The sequence below is a fragment of the Poecilia latipinna genome, unplaced genomic scaffold, assembly GCF_001443285.1.
Source record: "Poecilia latipinna isolate Pla-1442-1.1 unplaced genomic scaffold, P_latipinna-1.0 Scaffold3974, whole genome shotgun sequence".
Taxonomy (NCBI): Eukaryota; Metazoa; Chordata; class Actinopteri; order Cyprinodontiformes; family Poeciliidae; genus Poecilia; species Poecilia latipinna.
In genome coordinates, this window is record NW_015116590.1 from 6,979 (window position 1) to 19,034 (window position 12,056).

General features: G+C 40.7%; 1 protein-coding gene across 1 annotated transcript; it reads left to right on the forward strand.

Annotated features, from left to right (window-relative positions):
* Positions 1-294: 294 nt before the first annotated feature.
* Positions 295-11,706, forward strand: LOC106941990 (phosphatidylinositide phosphatase SAC1-A-like). Its single transcript, XM_015025152.1, has 13 exons — positions 295-309; positions 2,563-2,649; positions 2,740-2,808; positions 3,472-3,516; positions 4,008-4,087; positions 4,222-4,320; positions 4,415-4,553; positions 6,715-6,784; positions 7,459-7,531; positions 8,623-8,716; positions 10,491-10,583; positions 10,658-10,715; positions 11,032-11,706. The coding sequence occupies exons 1-13, from the start codon at positions 295-297 to the stop codon at positions 11,166-11,168; spliced, it is 1,059 nt and encodes a 352-aa protein (XP_014880638.1). The 3' UTR covers positions 11,169-11,706.
* The last annotated feature ends 350 nt before the right edge of the window (positions 11,707-12,056 follow it).

Consider the following 12,056-nt stretch of genomic DNA (forward strand, 5'->3'; position numbering starts at 1 on the left):
GTTTGTCATCTATGGCCGAGATCGACTCAAAACCTTCCGCGATCAACATATTATTGCAGCCCTGCTCTAACAAAGCACGAACAGTTCAGAAACAATATGAAATGGGCGGGGGGAAAAAAACAAAAAACCTATTTATTAACCGATTAAGTCGTGTTTTAGACCTTTCTTGAAAAACTAATCAGATATGACTGATTAGTGGGTGCACTCATGGTTGCACATGCACCCATTGATTTTTTTTTACAGCAGACAGCCGCTCCCCTCTCTTGCAGGTACTGCGTAGCATCTTTTAGGGGTATGCAGTACCCGACCGTACCTGCCTACTTTCACCGATGCTTATGATGTACAGAAAAGTCTGCTCCTTATAGTTGGATCACAGCTGGTAGCTACAAAGGTGTCCCCAACCTTCAATCCTAAGTCAACTTCATCGTCCGCTTTGTCCAAACTATAAAAACTCCCGACGGTGAAGCTCTGAGTCCATGAGAGTCGCCAGCTTAAACACGTTCTGTCTGAGCGGCCACACGAAAAATAAAGTCAGGAGTAATAACACTATTTTCTAATGAAGTTAATGAGCTTCAGCTTATTGATAACCCGTTAGTAGGTCGCCATCTTTCTTGAAGCAAAGTGCAGTGTTGACACTCGCCAACCAATTGGGGAAGTTGTAGCCTAATTACGTGCCTCCCTAATTTGCAATTATTCTTTCCCCCCTTTCTCCAAGTTTTGAAGGGAAAATAGAATGTGATAAGAAAATAAGGAAATACTAAATGAATAAGGGAAATTGGAAAATGGGAAAATTAAAAATTTTTTCAAACAAATGTTAAATGAAAAATAGATAAAAGAAAAATGGGTAAAAAGTAGAGGTGTGCCAATCGATCGGCCACCGATCATAATCGGCCGATTTCCGTGAAAAAGTGTATGATCGGTGATCGCCGATCACGGTCTCTTGTTGCCGATCACACAAACCGATCACCTGCATCTCATTTCGCAGCCTGCCTGTGCAGCTGGTCTCCTCTTTCCTTCACATTGCGCAAACGCGCAGCAACAAATCCTAAGCGATGTTGTGTGGAACTATAACGCCCTGAGTGAATGGGGAAGTTTGCGTGTTGCGGCGGAAAATTGAAGCATGTGGAGTGAAGCACGTCAAAATGCATCAACACGACGAATCTAATTTGGCATAAAAATAATCCCATACCTGACGGAGTATGGCTACATCGAGGCTCACTGCAGTAAAAAAAAAAAAAAAAAAAAAAAAAAAAAAAAAAAAAAGGGGGAACAAAAAAAGAGGGAAAAAAAGGCAACANCAATAAATCATGCCAATGGAAATGATTGAGTTTGTTTTAATTTATCATCTGATTAATTGATTTATTGATTATTCTGACAGGCCTATGTGTGAACATTAGATCAAATCCTTAAGTATGTTGAAAAGTCAAATAAATGAAGTACCTTTCAGTTTGTTATGGTGAATAAAGTCTAGCAGCAGATGATGTTCCTACAGGTCCAAATCTACCTTCATTACTGCTGAAGCAACAAAATACGCTTTCAGTGATGATGACCAACATCTATAACTGCCATAATCTCCTGAAGATGCTTGCCGACTTCGGCATCATAAAACTTGATCAACCTGGGTTAAAGTTAAGACTGAAGACAGACTATCAAACTGTGTGACAGTAAAAATCCACGCTTAGCTCCCAACAGCTAAAGTAGCATAGCTGACATAAACTTTAGCTCCCGCTAACAGAAACATGAGGAGCGCAGAGTATCAAAATACCAGACATATCAAACGTAACCTGAAATCATTTATAATTACTCCATGTCTCATTATAATCGGAGGGCAGGTTTAGTTCCTACTTACTTCAGAGGACAGACCACCGGGACGCTCCGTCTCTTCTGGGTTTTCCTGGCTATTTTTCCGGCCAGCGAACCATTCTGCCACCCAGTGGTACTTTTTCAGATCACTTAGTCTCCTGTACCGCTCAAAAATGCACAATATGTCTATAAATAATTTTAGGATATTAAAAGGAAGTGCTGATATATTCCGTTTTCCACTTCCACTATTTGCCACTTCGGCACAAGCACAGTGAGAAACGTCAGAGGATAAAAACACTAGACTCAGAGCAAAACTCAGATGTCCCAGCTTTTACTAGCATGTAAACGCACCATCTACACACAAATCTGGGAGCTCCCGGAAGCGTGAAATGAGTCTCAAAAATAGTTGTGCAATTGTAACCGGATCTGTGTGTAAATGCAGTTTTGTGTGTGCGTACCAGGTGATTTGTGTGTAATTTTTCAAAATGTATAGGCGTAGGAGAAGGTTTATTTTATTTTTAAGGTTTACAAATCCAGTATTACACACGCACAGATATTTTTACACACACACAAATCTTTTTACACACGCACAGATATTTTGAGACTATTTTCACTCCATAGATATCACATTTAAAAATGGATTGCAAAACCAGTGCAAGCTTTTTAAACTTTAAACCCAGTTCATTTGTTCTGATGGAAGAGCGAATGTGTGTAAGCATATTAATTTTGTTCCTATGCAATATGTTTCGTTTTTCCTAGACCAGAGGCTCCATCCCTTTCTATTGGTCACAGAGGCCCAATCTGAAGTACAAGCCAAAGCCACAGATCAGCAAAGTGGTTAACCATGTCAGTTTTCACTCTTATTTTACATAAATCATGACATTTTTTTTTACTTTTAATGTATTATGTACTTTTTCTTTTTGATTTTTGTTGTAGTTAGATGGATTCCAGAGGCACTTTGATTCCCAGGTTGTTCTGTATGGAAAACAAGTCATTTTGAACTTGGTGAGCAAACATGGTTTTATTATAAGTTATAATTCTGTCCTATAAATTGTAAAGTTTACAGACAGCTAGATAGTGATTTCACTGGGTAAATGAATTTCCATCTCTAATTCCTTCCTTTGTTCATTCAACAACCAAACATCCTTCAGTGAGTTGGGGGTCTGCCCTGGGGTCTCCTCTCACATGGCTGTGCTTGGAAAGCCTCCCAGGAACTGTCCCAATCCCATTCCCAAATCACCTTACCAAGCTCTTTTAGTTGTAGAGGAGCAGTGATTCCACTCTGATCTTCACCAAGCTTTAGACATGCCACTGATTCTTATCCAGTCCACCACCAGTGAGCTTCTCCCTTGTGTCAATATTTTTATAATGTATAGCACTTTGAAATGCCTTGTTACTGAAAGGTGCTGTAAAAAATAAAGTTTGATTGACTGATTAGTCACATGAGGTCCTCCAGAACCACAAGGTTATCCCTATGGTATTCTTTTCCAGAACAATGCCAGTTACTATGAGTTGCTTGTTCAGTGCATAAGCACAGACAACAATCTGTTATGACTTGAAGCAGCAAGGGTTGACTCTCACTCACTGGAGCAAATTTTTAAACAAAGATCCTCAGCCAGGGCCTTGTGAGTATTCCCACTCCTGCCCAATGTTGCTCTCCCAAGACAGCCCCTCACCAGGAGCAAAGTTCCGGTGCCCAGGTTCTGTGTGGAGGTAAGTTTTACTATAACTATAACTACCTGGTGCCAGTGGCATGTCTAAAGCTTGGTGAAGGCTAGTGAGGTAGCATTCCATATCCCTAGAGACAGAATTGTTTGGATACTTGTGTCTCCGTCCTCACTTGCCACTTGACTCCCAAAGCACCTGAACTAGGCATTCCTCCTCCCAGTTTGTCATAGTTTGTTTTCCAAATGGACTCAGCCCAAGGAACCAAGGCTTGATGAACCCAAGGTACTATGCAGTGAACCCCCACCGCACTACATTGCCCCCAAACTTCCTTGAAGTTTTATGCTGTCCAACTCCAATCATAATGTTTGAATCGGTCTTGTCTGACCCCTCCTTTGAGTCCAATCTGGGATGGGAGACTCCACCTGGGATACTCAAATTTCTCCACCATGTTAGGGGTGATTCTACTGAGACAAGGCACATATTGACTGAATTAGGAACAGGCTGTTTTAATCACAAATTTGATTATTCTTCCACAGATCAACCAAAAAGGTTCTGAAAAGCCTTTGGAGCTAGCATTTGACAAGATGGTAACCAGCTCGGGTAATGGTATGATCAAGTAAGATCACTTCCAAGTTTACCCCCTTAGTCTTCACATGATTCAGCTCTGCCTGTACATTTATAATGCATTGGTCTTTGTGCTTCTTATAGAATTTTGTTGGAGTTTTTGTGTAGCAGATTGTTTCTCTGCAGGTACATAGCATTTGACTTTCACAAGGAATGTAGTCGGATGAGGTGGCATCGCCTTCAGATCTTACTGGACAGTGTTTCTGAAATACAGGATGAATTTGGGTCAGTGTTTTTTTTTGGCTTTAGGCTTATCCATTATGTAGATAAGGGGTTGCTGTTCATCAAACATCATGGTGTGCACTACATATGGTTTCAGATATTTCCTTGTGGACGCTGAAGGGAAGGTACTGATGAACCAAGAGGGTACATTTCGGAGCAACTGCATGGACTGTCTGGACCGTACCAATGTCATCCAGAGTCTGCTAGCCCGACGCGCCCTACAGTCACAGCTGCAGGTATCTCCTCGCATGCACCATGTCAACACAGAAATTTAAGGAAATTAATGTTTTACAGTTAAAATTGTTAAAAAAAAAATTCTAGAACTTGTAGTCTTAAAAAAAAGTTGCCATATTTGGTACAGAAACAAATTGTTGTAGGCCAAAATCAGTCAAGCTTTTTAAATATTGGTGATCGGCCAGAAAACTGCAATCGGTGCACCCCTGCTTCCTTTTAATAACAGAAATAATGGTTACTTGTGAGGATACTTGCAGGAGAGCAAGTATCATCGCTCCTCCTGAACGTCATGCTAAGACCGTGGCATGGAAGAAATACTGATATTTTTGTCTTATTTGTAGGTTTTTGAAACTCTTTCTGCACGCTCTGTCTGCTGGTGGGAGCATGTGCATGTCACACATGCTCCCACCAGCAGACAGTGTTACTAAAAAGGCTGATGAAATCAATGATATCAACTATGAGGACCTACAGTTGCTATATGTCGTAATCTTCTTGAGGTGGCGATCGGTCTCGTTTCTAAGTAGCCTTTTATTATTTTAATATCAGACCCTAATACTGAGATATCAGTTTATTTTAACAGAAAAAAGTAGTGTATTTATTGTGTTATAAACATTTAATACATGTATGAATCTTTCTTTTTTTCTTGTAAAAAATGAAGCTATCAGGGCAGATACACCCTGCTAACATAAAATGTATCCAGTTTAGGGTACAAACTAGCCTAAAATGGGGTTTCCTATTTCAGTCAGTTTTGCAAACTGGCAATAGAACAAGCATGGTGACACCATCCAAAAGTAAACATAAAGTCAAACTAATTGTGGATGATACATAAAGTACTCAATATATCAAAGCATATCAAATGATGATGACAGCTGCTTATTTGTTCAGTGTCCATGTTCTTCCTCAGTATGCTGAACAATGATGGTGGATGTTAAGTTTCATTAGCTGCCATTCTGAGCTTGAAAACAATGCCTTTGTTTTGAGGTGATGGCAATAAAAATGACTTGGACTAGATTATTTGGGCATAGTCTGTCTTTATTCTATATCAGTGTTTCTCCACCCTGGTCCTCACCCCTCCCCCCCTGTCCTGCATGTTTTAGGTGTTTCCCTTCTGCCACACCTGAATTGTATCTCTGGGTGATTAACAGGCTTCTGCAGGACTTGATGGTCATGCAATCATTTGAATCAGCTGTTCTGGAACAGAGGCACATCTAAAACATGCAGAGCAGGGGGGCGGTGAGGACCAGGGTGGAGAAACACTGTCCTGTCCTACCACTGCTAGGGGAGGAGTATGTCTTAGAGAGGTTGCATCACAACTATAATATTTTTTAGTGGGGCTGTCACAGTTTACATTCATTTTAACACTGTTAATTTTTTTTTAATAAGTGACCAACACTATGGCCTCTGACTTTTTGGAACTCTCCTGGAGTTTGACTGTTCTTTACTTCTCTGGTTCAGCTGTTTTCTCTGAGGCTAATTTCTTGTTAAGAGTCGTTTCTGGAAATGTCTCCTCTCTCTGTCCTCCTACTTCTTGGTGGTTGTAGGTTTTAAGTCATAAACAAGGAACAAACCCCAATTTTTACCCCGTCTTAATTATTTGCTGTATTGCTCCTTTTTCACTGTTGTTCACAAGCTAATGTTGCTGTTGCATGTACTTTCATGTGCTTCTTTGGTTGGCAAGTTTTGAAACTTCTACTTGTTTCTCAGTTTATACTGTTAATGAAAGGTTTAAGTTCAGTCGTGGAATTCAGTGCATGTGTTTCTCCTGAAATGTTCATATGCTGAAGGAGGTCTGTAAAACTACAGCATTGCTGGTCAAGTACTGTTTGGTTTGACCATCAACAAACATGCTTCTAATATCATTGAAGTGATGATCATTCTGCCAGTCACAGACATAAAGCAATATTCAATGTTAAATGTCCTGAATAGGAAAAAATGTAAGCAAAACTAGGTGATGACCAGCCTAAAGGAGTGATAATCAGCAGTAAGTAAAACGATGAGACATCATTATTGGCCTAAGAACTACAGAGACTGAATAAAGGAATAGTTAGTTTCACAGAAAGTTGAATCCTGGAAACACAAGAAATGTCTGAACCATAAATTCAAACTTTTACTGTGTGTTCTTGGTTCTACCAGCTGTTGATATTTATGGGTGTGTCTTTGCAGAAAATGGGACTTCTCCACCTGGGACAGAAGATCGAAGATCAGACTGATTTTGAGAAGATTTATAAGAATGGTGAGCATTTCCCCACATAAAAGTAGGTTCACTATACCCTCAGTTCCATTCAAGCATTATTATAACAACATCATCTCTTAATAATGACAGTTAAGCCTTTTGTGTTGCTGGTACAGTTCCAAACATCCAAGGAATGTAGTTTACAGGATATCTGAGGGGCCCCTCGGTGTCTGGCACCACACTGTTCGGCTGCCTGTTACACAGCACCAACTCTTCCAGTTGAACAATCTGGTAGCTTTCAAGCAGCTCTGGACAATCATAGAAAACCCTGACATTACAATGCAAATGCTCAATATAGCAATACCGATTCTCAATACCAGTTTGAATGCATACCGGTATAATACCTACCAGGTATAATACCTGGTAGGGAATTACTATTCCCTACCAGGTATTATATCCAAGTAGTCAAATGAGATTGCAAATCTTCACATATTAATATTATAATGACAAATGTTGCATATTGTTCAGTTCTGGTTCCAATGATCACTGTTCTTCTGGTTGGTGACTGGGACCTGGTGAACAGGGACCTCAATGTGTTCACTTCCCTCTGACTCCTTGGCCTCTGTACTCTTGTCTAGACTTTAAATTTGATAAAACTTCACAGTTAAAATGGAGGCCTTTATAACATTAGTGTTTATCACTTTATGTTCTTAATTTATTTTATTTCTTTGCAGCGTGGGCAGACAATGCTGATGCATGTGCCAAGCAGTATGCTGGAACTGGTGCCTTAAAAACAGACTTCACCAGGTCAGTGTTTTCACCATCTAACAGCCAGCTGATCTGTCTTCATTCTTCTCTGTACAAGTCTCAGGTAAAAACTAGGTCAGTTTTAATGACTAAACTAACTACACTACCTTTATGCGAACTTTTGACCAAGGATCAGTTTGCCTCTTTGGGTGTGTTCACACTGCAGCCTGAAGTGACCCAATTCCGATTTTTTTGCCGGGGCCGTTCACACTGCCAGTAAATGCGACCTGTTTGTGTTCTGCAGTGTGAACGGGCAAACGACCTGAAAGTGTCCCGCATGCGCAGTAGAGGGCGCAATAGCGTCAGCGTTCTCAGTGTTCTGCCAACTGCCATAAAAAGAAGAAGTGCTCAGTGTTTGAGGAAGTAAACATGGAGGCTAACGGTGGAGCTTAGCTTACATATTTGAAGTTGTTGTCCGGCTGGAGCAACATATTAACAACTTAATCCTCATAGTCCGTCATGGTTGTTGTTTTTCTTCCCTCATATCAGGACGCAGAATAGTGAGATTTGTTGAGCAACGTTCAGTTCGGATGAATGCGACCTGGACGTTAGGTCGCATTTGAATCGGATGTGTCGGATATGGGTCACATTCGAAAAAGAATCAGACCTGTGCTGTTCAGGATGTCATGAAAAGATTGGATACAGGTCACATTACGTTAAAAAAAATCGGAACCGAGTCACTTCAGCCTGCAGAGTGAACACACCCTTTGCCTCTTCATATTCACGTTCAATTCAGTTCATTCAGCACCATTTCACAACAAGTATCAATTCAAAGCACTCTACAAAAAATCATTTTAATTTAGTCACACATACATTCCAGTTTATCCTAGTTATCAAGCGGTTCAGTTGCTCAGTTAATTATTCAAAGTACCGTAGTTTAAAACATTTCTAGTCAGTGACTTGCAGCATTCTGTCTGCTGACTGTCGACGGTGGACAATCACCAGCAGACCTGGTACAACTAACTACACTCAGAGGCTCCATACGTCACCACTCTTATGACTCAAAGAATATCTGCAAATAGCTTCATAGGATTTATTTGATGTTGATACTGTTTCATAAAAATGTTTCAGTGGTGTTCTGTGTGTTTCAGGACAGGGAAGAGGACTGTGTGGGGTGCTGTGATGGATGGCTGGAACTCTGCAATCAGATATTACAAGAACAACTTTTCAGATGGCTACAGGCAGGTGAGTTTAGTCAGTCCTCTGCTTGAAGGCAATACAGTGATCCCTCGTTTTTCGCGGGTGTTGCATTCTGAAAATAACCCGTCATGAGTGAAATCTGTGAAATGGTTACCTTTATTTTTTAAGATTATTACACAGCATAATTAAATACTCTTCATTGAAACCAAAGAACAAAACCTGTTGTCAAATCAGTGGATGTGCTTGTGCATCAATCGGGCCTTAATGTGATGTGGAGTCGTGTCATTAAAGCGTCTTCTCCAAGCTGCCCTGTGAGAGTCACAGCAGAGCGATGGATCTCATCAAACAATCCTCCAGTTGGGTTTTGCGCTGATTCTGGCCAGTTTTTTCCAGCAGGCATTCAATGTTTTCAGTTTTCATCTCCTGAATGGCCAAGCTGTATTAGTTATATTTAAATACCGTAACATTATTAGCACACAGGTAGAGAAGAACTGCAGAGACTGTTTAGCCAATCAGGACGCAGTACACAATGCACTGTAAAGAAAACTGCACAAAAAAAAGATCCACGAAGCAGCGAGACCGCGAAAGGTGAACTGCGTTATATTGAGGTCATCACTGTATTAGGATTTGTGTGTTAAAACCTCATCAAAGCTTTGACTGAACTGGAATCATTGCTGTGTTGCAGATGTGTGAATTGTACAATTGTCCAAATGATTGGAATTTAACATGATTAGGACTTTGATAATGAAACACCTATTTCTATCCACCCGTCTCTCTTTCTGCTGGTGTGACTCACAATTTGCATATTTGGGTTTGACATAAAGCCTAAAGCTGGGTGCTTGCTGAGCCATAACCTGACCAAAGTATTAAAACAAATAAAACCACACACAAAGGATGGATGAATCTGCCAATCTCACTGATGGGTAGAATAAGCCTTGTAGCACCATCGTGGGCCAAATGAGAGATAAACACTGGAAAATATGTTCATTGTTTTTGAGAATTCCTTCTATATCCAAACTCTGGATATGAGTAAAGAGACATCCTCTCCAGATAAAGGCATAAAGGTTAAGAAACTTCAGCTGATTAATAAACTATTAAGTCATAAATGTATTCTGCAGAACTGAATATTCTTGACAGCCTCCTGCAGTAATTCATTGGTACAAAGAAATGTTTGGATTTATCCCAACGGAGAGGCGAACTTGAGCCTTAATGACTTGGGGCAGCTCCTGCTGGGCTCTGCCCACTCATCTACTTGTTGACATCCAGCTTCCATTCAACTGGAAATAATACTACCCAGGGTTTGCATAATAATACCTTTTCAGCTATGTTCAAGGAGCATTAAAATATTTATTTTATGATTTTTCTCCTTGCTTCTTTTTTTTTTCCCCTTTAGTTCATTACATTTCTGCTTGTACCATGGTTACACTGGCTTTTAGTATTTTCTCCAATTTGAAAATGTATAAAAAGTTTAGATAAAGGAGAATAAAACCCTAGAATTGCTTTCCTGGCCACAGTTTGTCATATAATGTCAGGCTGACTTGGACATCCTAAATCAGTGTTTCTCCACCCTGGTCCTCACCGCCCCCCTGCTCTGCATGTTTTAGATGTGTCTCTGTTCCAGAACAGCTGATTCAAATGATTGCATGACCATCAAGTCCTGCAGAAGCCTGTTAATCACCCAGAGATACAATTCAGGTGTGGCAGAAGGGAAACACCTAAAACATGCAGGACAGGGGGGGAGGGGTGAGGACCAGGGTGAAGAAACACTGTCCTAAATCCTCTCAGGGAAGAAGCCACCTCTGTTTGTGTTTTCAACCAGGACTCCATTGACTTGTTCCTGGGGAACTATGCTGTGGATGAAGCAGACTGGATCACTCCACTGCAAGACCCCAAAGACTGGAAGTTTTTAACTGTAAGGAAACATCAAGAATACAAACAGAGTTGTGTTGTTGTACTAATTGGGATTCTTGTCTGTTTCTTTTCCAGCTGCCTATCGTCATGGTTGTAGCTTTCTCTATGTGCATCATCTGTCTGTTAATGGCTGGTAAGAAACATTTTGGTGAACTAACACTAGCAGTAATTGATTTGGAATGGCATGGAGAACTTCTGACATCAGCCAGACTAGGGCAGAGGGTCTACTCAAGCACTTTGAACTGCCTTGCTGCTGAAAATGAGCTATATAAATGAACGCACAGTTATAGGCAGGGTCCATGATGTGATCAAGTATTTGAAAGCTGAAGGTCATCAAAACCAAATTATGAGTTTAAATGGTTTATTGAAGTTGTATCCCATATAAATGTGTAGAGTCTTCAGTAAGTATACAGTAGGTGCAGAACTTATTGACTTGTCGTGTGTTTCAGGTGACACGTGGACTGAGACTTTGGCCTATGTTTTGTTCTGGGGAACAGCCAGTGTTCTGACAGGTGGCCTGATCCTGTTTAATGGACGGGACTTTGTGGACGCTCCCAAGCTGGTTCAGAAGGAGAAGTTGGACTGAATGTGTGCGTGTGGAAAGCAGCTGGGCCCTGGCGACCTTAACATGTCATCACTTCCCCCCCACCATCGCCATCTGCAGGCCTGGAGCCTTTATTAAACATGACCCGAGCAGACAAGGACGATGGCTACCACAACTAGCCCGGTGTGAAACAACTGATACTGGGACTGGGAGATTCTGCAGGGGTTCCGCTGCTGTCCACACGTAACTTGTTGTAGTAGACAGGACTGTGTGTTCACTGGTGTCCTAGTAGCATCAGCTGTTAAAGGAGAATGCTGAGCACTCATGCAAAGTCCCTGTTTTTCTTTATCTTTTTTGAGTGCATTAATATCTGATAACTAAGAAGACCACATTGTTGTAAATGAATGACTCTTCAGAATGTACATGTTTTATATTTGCATTTGTCAAAGCATAGATTAGATTTTGCTGTTCAGCAGCTTTGTGAGTTTTTTTGCCCTGGCCTGTTTCAAAGTGAGTATTATACAGCACCAATTTATTGATGACTTGATGCCTGTCAGTAAAGCAAACATCTGCCAATAAGAAGGCTGTTTGTTCCATTTCTGAGTTCTTGTCCACATGTCTATTGAGCAAGAGAAATAACTTGAAATTGGTTACCAGTCTGTGTGAATGGGGGTGGGTCATTATGACTAAGCAGTATCATATAGAGTGGGGAGACAAGTATTTAATACACTGTCGATTTTGCAGGTTTTCCCACTTCTGGATGCAAAGCACCTAGAAGTTTCTAATTTGTTATCAGATTCTCTCCAACTGTGACAGGATTTAAAACAAAAATCCACTAAATGATTTTTAAGTAACTTGCATTCTATTGCTTTGCTACATGCAGCATTGCCTCCCTCCCATTAAATCCAAACCCTGTTTGAGAAGGAAAAT